This window comes from Peromyscus maniculatus, chromosome 5 (assembly GCF_049852395.1).
Source record: "Peromyscus maniculatus bairdii isolate BWxNUB_F1_BW_parent chromosome 5, HU_Pman_BW_mat_3.1, whole genome shotgun sequence".
Lineage (NCBI taxonomy): Eukaryota > Metazoa > Chordata > Mammalia > Rodentia > Cricetidae > Peromyscus > Peromyscus maniculatus.
Window position 1 is genome coordinate 27,218,081 of NC_134856.1, and position 13,011 is coordinate 27,231,091.

A 13,011-nucleotide genomic window follows, 5' to 3' on the forward strand; every position below is an offset into this window, starting at 1 on the left:
CAGGGCCAGACTGTTCCTGGACAGTATTGTTTAATGTGAAAAAGAGACTCCACTCACAGAAAACACCTCTAAGTGGCAGCTGTGCGTGCTCTAAAATTCTTCAGCCATCCTGCTGGGGTACAAAGGAAGAGGGGGTGCTGGGGACGTGGAAAGCATTTCAACTGTTCTACGAATTCTAACAGCACAGGTGTGAGTGTGTACACAAGTGTGTGTGTCACACACACATGCTGCATTTCTTAAATGTTTACAGGTGCTTTCAGTTTTAAAATCAACATACAAATAGTGGCTTTAATAACTTCTGCATTTGCTCAAAGGGTTCTGGGGCTTTAGAAGCAATTTAAATTTCTCCAGGTCATTCATTCAATCACTTCCTTGCCTCAGCCACAAGACACATCACTTTTTTTAGGGCCAACTTTTAAATCTAAACAACTATATAACCTCTTAAAACTCCAAGATGACTTCTACCAGGCACTGTGAATGCCCGGACTCAACTGTACTTTAATCCTGATGCAGCACAGTTCTCCCAGGGAAGGGGCCCTTTCTCATACACAAATAACAGTTCAGTATTGAAAACTAGGACGTAGATCTACAACTATACTCTGTACTAGATGGACATTAACATTCACTTTTACCCGTCAGTACGCCTTATGCCTACATATCACTTTCAAATTCCTGGGATCCTCCCTGGGCTCTTAGCAAGCCCTGGGTTACTATGACTGACTTGCAAAATACACCATTTGCCCAGAAATTGCTCTTAGTGAAAATGTAAATTGCTTATAAAACACGTGTAAACCCTGCTTAGAAAAGGCAGCACATATCCTCAAAAAAAAAAAAAGTCCATTCAATGCAAAAAGAGGCGGAAACGCTTTACAAATTAAGGCTTCCCTTAAAAAGAAGGGGGGTGGGGCAGGAACGTTTACTGGGCTTCCAAAAGTAAATTGCTTCTTACTTAGGTAAAAGTGGTTTAATGTGACTGCAAGAGAGAGGCGATTTTTTTAAGTGAGTAGATAACAGTATTCAATCAGAGAACGAAGAGGGAGCCCACTCTCAAAATAACAACTTCATCAACAGGCAGCAACCCGCAGGAGAGGCCCACCAGACACCCGAGCTAAAATGGAGCCTGAATTTCCTCTCAGACTGAAGGGTAGTCGCAGGAGGTCAGGGTCAAGGTCACCGGCAGGGCAGGCTGCAGCTGCCCGACTGCACTGCACACCACGGGAGGAGCAGCGTTCCAGCAGCCTCAGCCGAAACAGATAAATCCCTTCTCCTCTCCCACCCTCCCGCTAACCCCGCCAACATTTTTTTAAGCAGGGGGAGAAGAGAAGAAAGGAAAATGACCAAGTAACCTCACCGCCCTGGTTTTCGCACACAAGCTCATCAGCTCCCAAAGTTGCCATCTAAGGGCAAGTTCGCAGAGAACACTGAAGCCCATTTTGTGCGAGCAGGGCAAGCCTCCCGCGGTGGGGCCCGCCCGGGACACCAGCCTCCCCTCCCTGCCCACGCGCGTCCGAGTAGAGGGGCGCCCGGGCCGGCCATGTGCACGCACACTTCCACCAACTGCTGCGAGTTTTCTGTGAATCGCGGCGCTGAGCCTCCCGCCTCGCCCGCCCTGACTGCGCCGCCTTCTCCTCCTCCTCCTCGCACAAAATTTTCCTACACACGCAGCCGCCTGCGAGTGATTTTATGTGCATATATATTACATATGTGATATTATCCTCAGAACCTCTAGCGGGCAGGCGAAGAAAGGACTGCACGGGGGCATTTTTTTTTTTTTTTCCCTAAAGGAAGGGGAAAAAAAGCACAACCCGAGCCCAGTGCGTCGACTCCTTGCGTACAGGGAAGGGGGAAGAAAAGAGGAATGTTTGCGGAGCGGACTGCCCGCGCGTGCCCTTGCTCGCCACTCCGGCCACGGCCCGGGCGCCTCCGCGCCCGCCCGGGCCACAGCAGCCCCGCGGCCCCCTCGCGTGGGCACCGCCGCGGAGGTTTCGCGAGGGGGAGATCGATCGCGCTCGCCCGTCTGCGGCGGAAACACACACGCTCACACACAGCCCGAGACACCATAACCTTAACCCTTCCCCCACCCTCCGTGAACTTCAGGTGACCGACCACGTCGGCCTGACACCCGCGCGGGCGGGCGGGCGGGCGGGCGCTCCGGCTCCACTCCCGCCCCCAGCCCGGGTTTTGCAGGCTCGGGCTCCGAGCAGCGCCAAGCCGCCCAGGAGAGGGGAGCAGCGCAGGGGGGGAGGGGGGAGAGGAGAAACTGACCCTCCGTCTCCCCCGACCCCTCCCTCCGGCGCCTCCCGCGTCCCCTCCTCCCGCCACCCCGCCCCACGCCTTCTCCCCTGCCCCCTCTCCCCTGCATTCAAGGAGCCGGGCGGCCCCGGGGGGATATTTTTAGTTGCTTCTTTCTCCTTCACTTTTAGCTTCAGCAGCATCTCGGAACACTCCGAGCGGAGAGAGCTTGGGGGGGACGAGGGGGGAGCCCGAGAGGGAGTGGGGGAAAAGTTAAGAGTCTCGCAAAGAAAAGCGGGAGGGCGGCGCAGAGGGACCCGAGGCGCGGGTGGAGGAGGGGACGGGGACCCGGCCGCGCAGCCCGGCGCGAGTCTCCAGTTGGCGTGTGTGGCTACGGCCAGGAGGGCTGGGATGCACTTTAGTCGCGGACTCTGCTCGGGCTGCCCGGGGAGGGGGGTCTGCGAGCCCGCGTCGCCCCGGCTCCGTCTGCTCCGCCTGACCCCGCATTTTATTGCGGCCGGGAGCCCTGCTCCGCCCTCCCCTGGGCTCTGCAGGGACCTCGCGCGCCGCGCGCCGCCCTGGCTGCCTCGCCTCAGCCTCGGCGCGGCTCCCGCACCCCACATCCGCTCGGCTGCCCGGCCTCGCCCCCCGATCGGCCGCCCGCGCCCCCCGGCGCCCCCACACCCTCCTCGGCCGCCCCCGGCTCCCCCTCCGCCGCCGCCTCCACCTCCGCCTCCAGCTCCAGCCGCCCGCGGCTCCGCGGCCGACCCACCCCGGCGCAACCTTTAGCCGGAGACCGACCTCTCCGGTCCCCAGCCCGGCGGGCGGCCGCGCGCCCTCGCCCCCGACACCCCCAATCGCCATGTCACGGCCCCGGCCCGGCGCGCGCCCCGACCCCGCACCCTCGGGCACCGGGATCCACACGGAATTTCTTTTTTCAAGATTGCAACCTCTCCCACCTCCCCCCACCCGCGACAAAAACCCGGCATCCACACTACTCCCCTCCTCCCTCCTCTCGCCCCCTCCCCCGCAACCCGGAGTGAGGAGGGGGAGGGGGAGGGAAAGGGGGAAAAAAGCCCGATCTCAAGGAAAAAAAAAGAGGGGGGCGAGAGAAAGAAAGAAAAAGAGAGAGAGAGAATAGAAAGGGCACGGGGCTGATCATCACCAACATGGCTGCCTCGGCATAGACCTAAACGAGGAGTAACCCGGGCTGTGTCTTTGTCAGTTTCACCTCTGTAACCCTAAACTAATGCAGAAAACAACGGCCGAGGCTGCGGAGGGGAAAGAGGAGAGGGAGGGCGAGAAAATGGCACGAGAGGAGGTGGAGAAGGGATGACTTACGTGAGGGAAGGCGCTTGGGCTGCTCCTGCTTCCTCCTGGGCATTTTCCCCCTTTTCTCACATTCTCCTCCTCGGTTAATGTGAGATCAAATAAACCCCCGTGGGGGCAGACAGCAGACACTGGCAGGAGCGGGGAGGTAGCTGGGGGGCGGGCAGGGGGAAACCCCTTCTCTCCGGTGTGTGCAATGGGTTGAAGCTTGTTTCCTGGAGCCAGAAGAGGGGTTTTCTTCTCTTCTTTCCTTTCTTTCTTTCTTTTTTTCCTTTTTTTTTTTTTTTTTTTTTTTTTTTAATTTTTTGGTCGTGCACCTGGCTTGTCCCCGAGCGTAATAGTCTTCAATGGAAACGGATCTAATAGGTGTGTGTGTGTCCGGTGCTCGCGTGTGATGGGAGGTATAAATAAATGAGCGCCGGTGCGGCGGTGTCTATGGCCGCGCGCTGTGTCTCCGAGCCCCTAACACTAATGTCGGGATCAAAGGGCAGCGGCGGCGGCAGCACAGCTCGCAGCTCGCTCTCTCGCTCTCCTCTCGCGCTCTCTCTCTCCCTGTCACACACACACTCACACACACACAGAGGCACAGACTGAGGGAAAGAGAGAGAGCTAGACACGCGCGCGCGCGCGCACCACACACACACACACACACACACACACACACAGCAAAGAGGAAGGTGCCCTAAGGCTCTCAGGGCGGACTCAGCCTCGCATTTACAACTGCTCTGTCTGGAACAAATGGGGGGCGCGCGTGCGGGGGTGGGATGGACTTCTTCAAATTTATCCCGCTAGTCGCCCAATCAAGGGGGGGTGAAAAAGTTTCCCCCCCCCCCGCTCTTAAAACATTATTTTACAGATTTTTTTTTTAAGGAAATAGGTTGCACTAACCACTTTGTTTTGTGTATTAAACTACATTTGGCTCTGTGTATAAAATTCTTCAGGCTTTTGTCACTGAAAGATTCACTCTCTCACCCCATCACCTTGAGGTTACAGACTCACATACTTTCTTAAAACAGTCCAATGGAAATCTTTTTTTTTTTTAATTAAAAGATAGCATATGGCGAGATCAGTAGGTGAGTGGAATGAATGTCCAATTTTGGAGGGTCCGGTTGAGTTAGCACTTGAAAACTCCCCTAAATGAAAATTACAGGTCCTTGGCCAAGAAAGAGGGGAAATAAGATTAGGTCACTCCTGAGGGTTGACTTAACTGCTACGTGATATTCCTACAGTGCATACAGCGCTCTTAACTTCTGAAATTGACCCCCCACCCCAGAACACAGGTAGCTGAAGTTTGCCCGGAAGCAATTCCAGTGTGCAGTTTGAGCTCACTACAGCAGTTTTCATTAAGCGATATACTTTCATTACTTTACAAATCACACATCTTGCTTCAAAGAGACACATAAAGGGAAAACAGAAAAGGATGGTTCTCCACACAAAAGGTACTCAGTGAAAAGAACAGTTCTTTCTCTGACTGTAAGCCATTTGGATAAAAGTTCACTGAGAGGTTGTTAATGATTTAAAACTCCAAAATCTGCTACTATAATTGAAGTAAAAAATTGGTCTGAAGAAGAGTTATTTCATAAAACTCTTTGTAAGGGGAAACTTTGAACTTGGTGGAATACATTATATGTCATGAGTCAGAGCTAAAAAATAAAAAGGTGCATTATTTAAACTACATCTTCCCTTTGAGCTTAAAAAAAAAAGCTCTTGACTCATCATCTTATTATGTTAAATATTTTCCTACCAATTTTTAAATAGATGTTTTCATCGAAGAGGGTGGAGTCATAGTGAAGAGATAGAACATTAAAATGGCACGCTATAGTTGACATGAATCGCTGAAGGAACTTAGGAGTCTCTCGGGGTGTTAAAGAGAGCCGTGTTTGCGTTAGGTACAACCCGTTAACAGTGGCAGTGGCTTTCTACTGTTTTCACTAGGAAACCGTAAAGGAGACTGTATCTCCCAAAAGATGGCTTTCATTACCAATGAACTCCCAGGATGAACCCCTCCTCAGATGCCTACTAACATATCAAGCACCCCAGTGTTAAGTGATGTTATCTAAAGCGAGGCTTAAATGCCTGCTAAAATGAGTACAATATGAAACAATTGAGTTTAAACTGGAGCATCAACCTTAAACCAATTCAAAAAAAAAATTTTAATGATAGTTAAAATCAGACATGCTGACCAACGCCTTTGATCCCAGCACAAGGGAGGCAGTGACCGGCAGATCTCTGTGCGCTTGAAGCCAGCTTGGTCTACAGAGCAAGCTCTAGGCTAGCCAGGGCTACACAGTGAGACTCTATCTCAAAATAAGAAAAACAAACAAACAAAAAGAGGCAGTTAAATTTCCCTTTCAACTCAGATCAAATCTAACTGGCCGCCACTTGGACTTGAAATCCCCATATGAATGATAAACTGAAGTCCGTCCGTTCCGGGCAGACTGTAGTGGACTCTCACACCTGCCAAGCAGTAAACACAATGGTAGGACACCCGACCACAGCTCCCTCGGACCCTTTCCCTAGGATGTTAGGATCACAACAGCAAAAGGACACGGCACTACCTTTTCCTGCAACTGCGATGACTCCTCATGGTACTTACTACACTGTAATTGAAAACACACTTTGGGGCCTTCCTCCATCCAAGCTGAGTGCATTTCCTGCAACCTTTTAAAGGCACACAGGCAAATGCTTTCGACTTTTAATTATATAGGTGTTTCATCAGCAGTCAAAAGCATTTTAAATGGAATTTATTCATACATCTGCCTTTTCCCAAAAATTATTTGAAGTAATATGTAACAATAGGAAATAGAAGTAAACAGAGCGTGTTCTGTTTAAATCTCAGGTTGGTGTCTGAGGCATAGACAACACTCTTCAAGGTCATTAGTATCCACCCTTAATAGCTATATATTCAAACAAATTTCAGTGTTGGACCCATCTAAAATACTAGGAAGATAAATATTGGAGATTACCATAACAAAATTAAAAATCAAAATTTAGTGATATGTTTGGGTGCACATACCCATGAACCATCAGTTTGGATTCTTATTCACCATAGCACTAGACTTAAATATTGTTTTGTTTCACTAGGCTTTTGAGACCATATGTTTCTTTTTTAAATTATTATTAAGAAATTTTTTATTCATTTTTACATACCAACCACAGATCTCCCCTCTTCCCTCCTCCCACCCCCACCCCATTAAGACCATATATTTCTTAAACATCATAGTACCCTCTCTACCTCATATCCATCATCTCTCAAATGTAAGATTTATGTAGATTCTTTTTTTTTTAATTGTGCATTCTAAGACATTTCATAAGTGCTGGCTCACAGGTATAATTCTATTTAGGCCCAAGAATTGCTGAGGGTGGGTAGGCAGTGGGATCACAGCTCTTAGAATAGTATATAGTCCACAGAGGGTCTACAGGGTCACAAGTATTGTTTGCAATGAAAATGTCTCAGCAGGTAAAGGTGCTTGCTGGCAAAGCCTGGTGGCCTAAGTCCTGTCTCTGGCACCTACTTGGTGAAGGAGGGATCCAGCTTTCATCAAGTTGTTCTCTGACCTGCACATGGGTGTCATGGCATGTGCAACAGCCCCCAGTAGTATTAGTTAAATAATGTTTTAAAAACTTTTATAATAATATTAAGATGTTATTTGCCCTTTTCTCCAGGTTGGCACTCGTAGTAAGGAGGCCAAGGCAGTGATGGGTAAAATGCTGGCACCTGGCACTAATCAAGGCAGGGGCTCCACAGTTACGATTAGTCACCCTGTTCCTCACCGGGAAGGCTCGTGTGGGGACGGCCTTGATGGGGCAGTAAGAATCATGAATTTTCCTGAATCTGAACCCTTCAGACAAGACTTTCCTTGTAACACAGCAGTGGTTGGGAAAGCTGTCTGCTGCTGCCGAAGTACGTCAGCGGTCTGGAGGACAATCGCTCCTGAGATTGTTGGAAATAGTCCTCATTATTTTGTGGGACGTTATCTTTACTTGAAGGAATGATTGGCAGACAAACTTGGGTTTTTCTCTAAAAGAAAAAAAAAATGATGTGAGCTTGTAACTTCAAGGCAAGCAAGCACAGTATTTGTCTAGAAATATTTGTAACTACAAGTGAAAAGGTACATGACTTGTGTTTGTTACCATGAACCTAACGACTTCCTCACATCTCGTTTGTTTTATGAGATCCATAGTGACATTAATAAATGTGACTTTTTAAAAGTAGTGTCAACATTTTGAAAGATCTGCCTAACTCAATTTAACCAACATATTGCAAATATTCAATGCATACTGTTACTGAGGCAGGTAATTGTAGAAGATTCACTCAAAGTGAAAAATGGATCAATGGATTTTAGTTAAAAAAAAAAAAACTAGGAAAGCTCATTGATGTGGTTTCAGATTCCACACTGCTCATAACTTTTAAGGAACTACTATTCATTGAACTTGAGAGTACTATCGAAAGATAGTCACAATTACTTGATAAGATTATTCATGTATTTCTCTCTCTTTTAACTACATATTTATGTGAGGCTAGATCTTCATGCAAATCTTTCATTTTCTTTAGATTTATTTCTACTTTTGTTTATTTATTTTTAAAGATTTTATTTTTATTTTTAATTATGTCTATATGTGTTTCTAGGTGTGTGTATGTGCGTGTGAGTGTAGTGCCTGTGGAGACCAGAAGAGGGCCCTAGATCCCCTGGATCTGGAGTTATAAATGGTTGCAAGTAGCCTAATGTGGGTGTTGGTAACCAAACTTTAGTCTTCTGCTAGAGCAGTACAAGCTTTTAACTTCTGTGCCATCTTTACACAACTCTCCTTTCCCATTAAATTATGTGTATGTATGTGTCTGTGTCTGTGCACGGACATGTGCCTAGGAAGTCCAAAAGAGGGCACTGAATCCTCTGGAACTAGAGTTATAGGTGGTTGTGAGCCATCCAACATGGATACTGGGAATCGAATTCGGATCCTTGGGCAAAAGTTGCAAGTTCTCTTAACCACAGATACACAGATATAATAAACAAATAAATTGAAACTAGGTATGGTGGTACACACCTTTAATCCCAACACTCAGGAGACAGCAGGCCAATCTCTGTGGGTCTGAGGCCATCCTGCTACATGTAGATAGTTCCAGGCCAGTCAGAGTTACACAGTGAGATCCTATCCCCCCAAAACGCATATAAATAAATAAAATAATAAATAAATAAACAACCTTGGGGAAGAGGTCATGCAGCGTCTCATGCATGTTATACAATTACTCTATCAATGACTCACGTCCTCAGCCTGTTTCCATGAAGACCCTCCCCATTGTACCCCCAGACAAGGTTTCTCTGTGTAGCCCTGGTTGTCCTAGAACTCACTCTGTAGGCCAGGCTGGCCTCCTCGAGCTCACAGACATCTTCCTGCCTCTGCTTTCTGAGTGCTGGGATTGAAGGCTTGCACCACCACAGCCCAGCTCCAAGAACGTCTTTAACCAAAACAACGTATGCTAACAGACAGAATGCAGAAGCATGTAGATGAATAAAGCTGTGTTGCATCGAGCCTGACATAACAGAGGTTTACTGAGATAATTACATTAATTAATGTAGATTGATGCCCCTCTCATCAGAAAATGTTTTGAAAATCGTAGTTTTTCATAATATGTAATGTACTAATTTTATTAATCATAAATGAATAAATTTTTTTTAAATACTGGGGGTGGAAGAGTACAAATAGGCATGGTAAACAAGGAGAGCGGGGAGAGGGCCTGGTAGTGGGGAATTTGTCAGAACTACATACATGAATGCCACACCTGTTACATTGTATGCTAATTTTAAAAGAGGAGAAAAAAACAGGTCAGCTCTGATGTATTTTATTCAAAAGGTGGGAATTATATGACATTTCAGGACACTTCAACAATAAATGGTCATTTGAAACAAACATCTAGCATTCCCGAATAAATAAAGAAGCAAATCACACCGTGACTACCCATAAAGCTTTCCTGTTCAGTGGTTTGAACAGTTGTTTGCAAGCTTTTTAAAAATTACTGACCAAGGGCTGGAAAGATGGCGTGGCTGTTGTAAAGAGCACCTGATACTCTTGCAGAGAAATTGGGTCCAGTTCCCAGAACCCACAGGGTAGTTCATAACCGGCCGTAGCTATAGTTGCAGGGATCTGATGCCCTCTTCTGACCTCAGACATACATGCAGGCAGAACACTAATACTCAAGAAATAGAATAGTCAGGGCTGGAGAGATGGCTCAGAGGTTAAGAGCACTGACTCTCTTCCAGAGGTCCTGAGTTCAATTCCCAGCACCTACATGGTGGCTCATAACCATCTGTAATGAGATCTGGCGCCCTCTTCTGTATACATAATAAATAAATAAACCTTTAAAAAAATGAAATAAAATAGTGAATCTAAAAAAACAACTATTGACCAAATGTGAAACTGTAATTCCTCTTAAAAGTTTATAAAAGTAGAGAAAAGAAAGTTTCTACGTTTAAAAAGCTGTACAGTTGTTAGTAACAGCAAATGTCAACAGAACAGACGCAATGCCTATAAACAAAAACTCAGACTTCTGGGGTGTAAGAACATCTTGATACCAAAGAGTTTAGTAACCCATGCTCTGGAAATTAAGGTGCAATTAAAGCAAAAAAAAAAAAAAAAAAAAAAAAGCTTGTATAGGGGTTATGCTAGATGTCATAGAACCATGCACAAACATGCTGACCTGGGGACAACAGTCTGTGAACCCCACAAGCGGTTTCTCTGATGTCTCCCTTAGGAGATGCAGAGAGCTGGCCAGAATGCTCCACAAACCTCATGGAAACAGGTTTTCCAGCCATGTGGAGGGGATCCTCACTCTAAGCAGAGAGCTCCAGCCTCTTCCGGCCTTGGAGCTTTGCAAGAAGTCCTATCGGTTCTCTCTTTCCCAGGGCCTCAGCCATCTGCTGCATGAGTTGAGATAGAGCACTCTTTACCTAAAAGTGTAGCGAGTCAGACATTTTAAATAATGAACGACTCTCAAAGCAGAGCTCAGAGTTTTAGTTTGGCGTCTCTCCTGGCCTGGACCTCACGTGCTGTAAATCAGTATCTGGTGACGGTGACCAGCCTCCTTTAGAGTTGGGGGAGCTTTTGCTCTAATCTGTGCTTAGGAAGTGGGGCCCAGCTGGGGCTGGCAAATTTTGTTAGGATTTGGATAAACTGTGTTTTTAAGAGTAATAGAAAGGGCCAGGACAGGTCTGCCTCAGTGGTAGAGAGCCTGCCTTGTATGTACAAGACTTTGGATTCAATCTCTAGTGCAAAAATAAAATTAATAATAATAATAATAATAATAATAATAATAATAAATAAGCTGTTGTGAGTATGTGGGTGTACAATTCCATGACCAAACACAGGAAAACATTTCCAGGTATCTGAATGCTTTTCATCCAAACACACAGGCTGGGGAACCTTTGCCTGAACATTCTCCCGATGGTTCTTCAACTCAGCATCGTATGGGAACAGATCCAAGAACGGAGTCATCATCACCTTAGGCAGATTTCCGACTTCTGTGCTCCATTTCCCTCACTGGGTGCATCCTACCCTGAAGCTTGGAACCCTCAGGCCTCTGTGTTTCTTCCTAATCTGAACACCAGTTTGAAACAGAACTCTTAAGTCCTTAAGGGACTCTATCAATTTAGCTTCTTTTAGACCCTTATGATCAGGAGGGTGAAAATCCTCCCTTGCAGCAGCTCTCCATTTTCAGGCATTTTAAACGGATTGTTCTGATTCTCCACAAAACCACTCCATACCCCTATTGCTGAGGATTGAACCTAGAGTCTTCAGGATGCTAGGCAAGAGCTCTAACCATTGAGCTGTATTCAGTTCCTGACTAATTCTTTTGTTGCTGTTTTGAGACAGGATCTCACTATGTGGCTCTGGCTGTCCTGAAACTCAGTATGTAGACCAGGCTAGACTCTAACTCACAGAGATCCACCTGCCTCTGCCTCCGGAGAGCTGGGATTAAAGGTGTGCATCACCACACATTCTTTTCTAATTCTCTAATACACTTCTTTGCCTACTCACCCTCTAGTGACCCAGTCACCCTCTTCCTTGCCTCAAGTCATACTGTTGCCTCCTTGCAAACCTCTCTTGCGTTGTGGCTTCCCATGCAGCAGTCAGCTGTGGTTCCATGTCCCTGTCATGTTTCTCTGTCAGACTGGCTCCCCATCATTTCTGCCCACTCTGGACACCCAGGACATCCTGACAAGGTTGCCACATTCTAAACAATTCCATCTGCAGAAAACAGCACATATCCAGAAAACTGTTTATTGCATATTGTCTTAGTTACTTTTCTACTACTGTGGTAAAATATCATGATCAAGGCAACTTATAAAAGAAAATGTTTAATGTGGGCCTTATGGTTTCTGAGGGTTAAAGTCCATGATGGCAGAGAAAAACCACAGCAGCAAGAACAGCTGAGAGCTTTCATTTTGATCTGCAAGTTGGACTCAGAGAAAGAGAAAGACGCAGAGAAAGAGAGACACACTGGAAATGGCAGTGTCTTTTAAAAATAACACACCTTCAATAAGGCCACACCTCCTAATCCTTCCCAAGCAGCTCTAAAGGCCAAGAATTCAGTCATAGGAGCCTATGGTGGCCACTTTCATTCAAATCACCACACATATTTTACATGTTTTATAATTATATATTAAATATTAATTATTGCACACTTCGGTGATCCGCAAGTGAAATGGAAATAAAGGCCAGTCTAAAAGCTTTTTGTGGGTCTTCCTGTATCTTAGATTGCTCTCTATTTCTGTGATAAACACCATGACCAAAAACAACTTGGGGAAAAAGGTTTTATTTGGCTTGCATGTTCTAATCACAGTTCAACATAAAAGGAAACCAGGGCAAGGGAACTGGAAACAGGGACTGAAGCAGAGGCCACAGAGGAACGCTCACTGTCTTGCTGCCCATGGCTTGCCCAGCCTGCTCTCTTATACAACCCAGGCCACCTGCCCACCTTCAGTGGGCTAGGCCATCCCACATCAGTCATCAGTCAAGAAAGGGCCCCCACAGACTGATCTACACACCAGTCTGATGGAGGCATTTTCTCTGTTGAGGCTCCCTTTTCCCAGATGACTCTAGCTTGTGTCCTTGTTAAAAAAAAAAAAAGGCAACAACCAGTATAGCTTGTATGCTGTCTTCCCTGGTGTTATCTGCCACCATTTAATCTCATACATTAATATTTTACTAAGGAGAGAAAATTGGTGGTCCAAACTAGAATCATGGGACTTCACAGGCTGAAGGGATCTTGCAGCTCACTTGATTTGGAGCTAGTATTTTAGAACAAAGAACTTGGGAAAGTAACACATTGGGAGATGGTGCTGGCTGAGTTCAGGCTAGGAAGTGCTTTACTGTGCCAGAACAGGGGTGTTCAGATGTAAGATAATGTGGGGGTGTTTCTGTGTACCCTGATACAGCAACATATAAACTTAA

The 13,011-nt window shown here is 46.6% G+C and overlaps 1 protein-coding gene across 9 annotated transcripts in view; it reads right to left on the bottom strand.

Annotated features, from left to right (window-relative positions):
- The window catches only part of Znf827 (zinc finger protein 827), a 172,854-nt gene extending 168,666 nt beyond the window's left edge, over positions 1–4,188 (bottom strand). For 2 of the 9 annotated variants that reach the window (XM_016006207.3, XM_016006225.3), the window contains exon 1: positions 3,574–4,184. In XM_016006207.3, coding sequence (XP_015861693.2) covers positions 3,574–3,616 — 43 coding nt within the window. In that variant the 5' untranslated portion in view covers positions 3,617–4,184. Of the gene's footprint in view, positions 1–3,573 lie in introns of all 9 variants that reach the window. The other 7 variants (XM_076571956.1, XM_076571957.1, XM_016006201.3 and 4 more) reach the window with 5 other exon arrangements.
- Between the last annotated feature and the right edge of the window lie 8,823 nt (positions 4,189–13,011).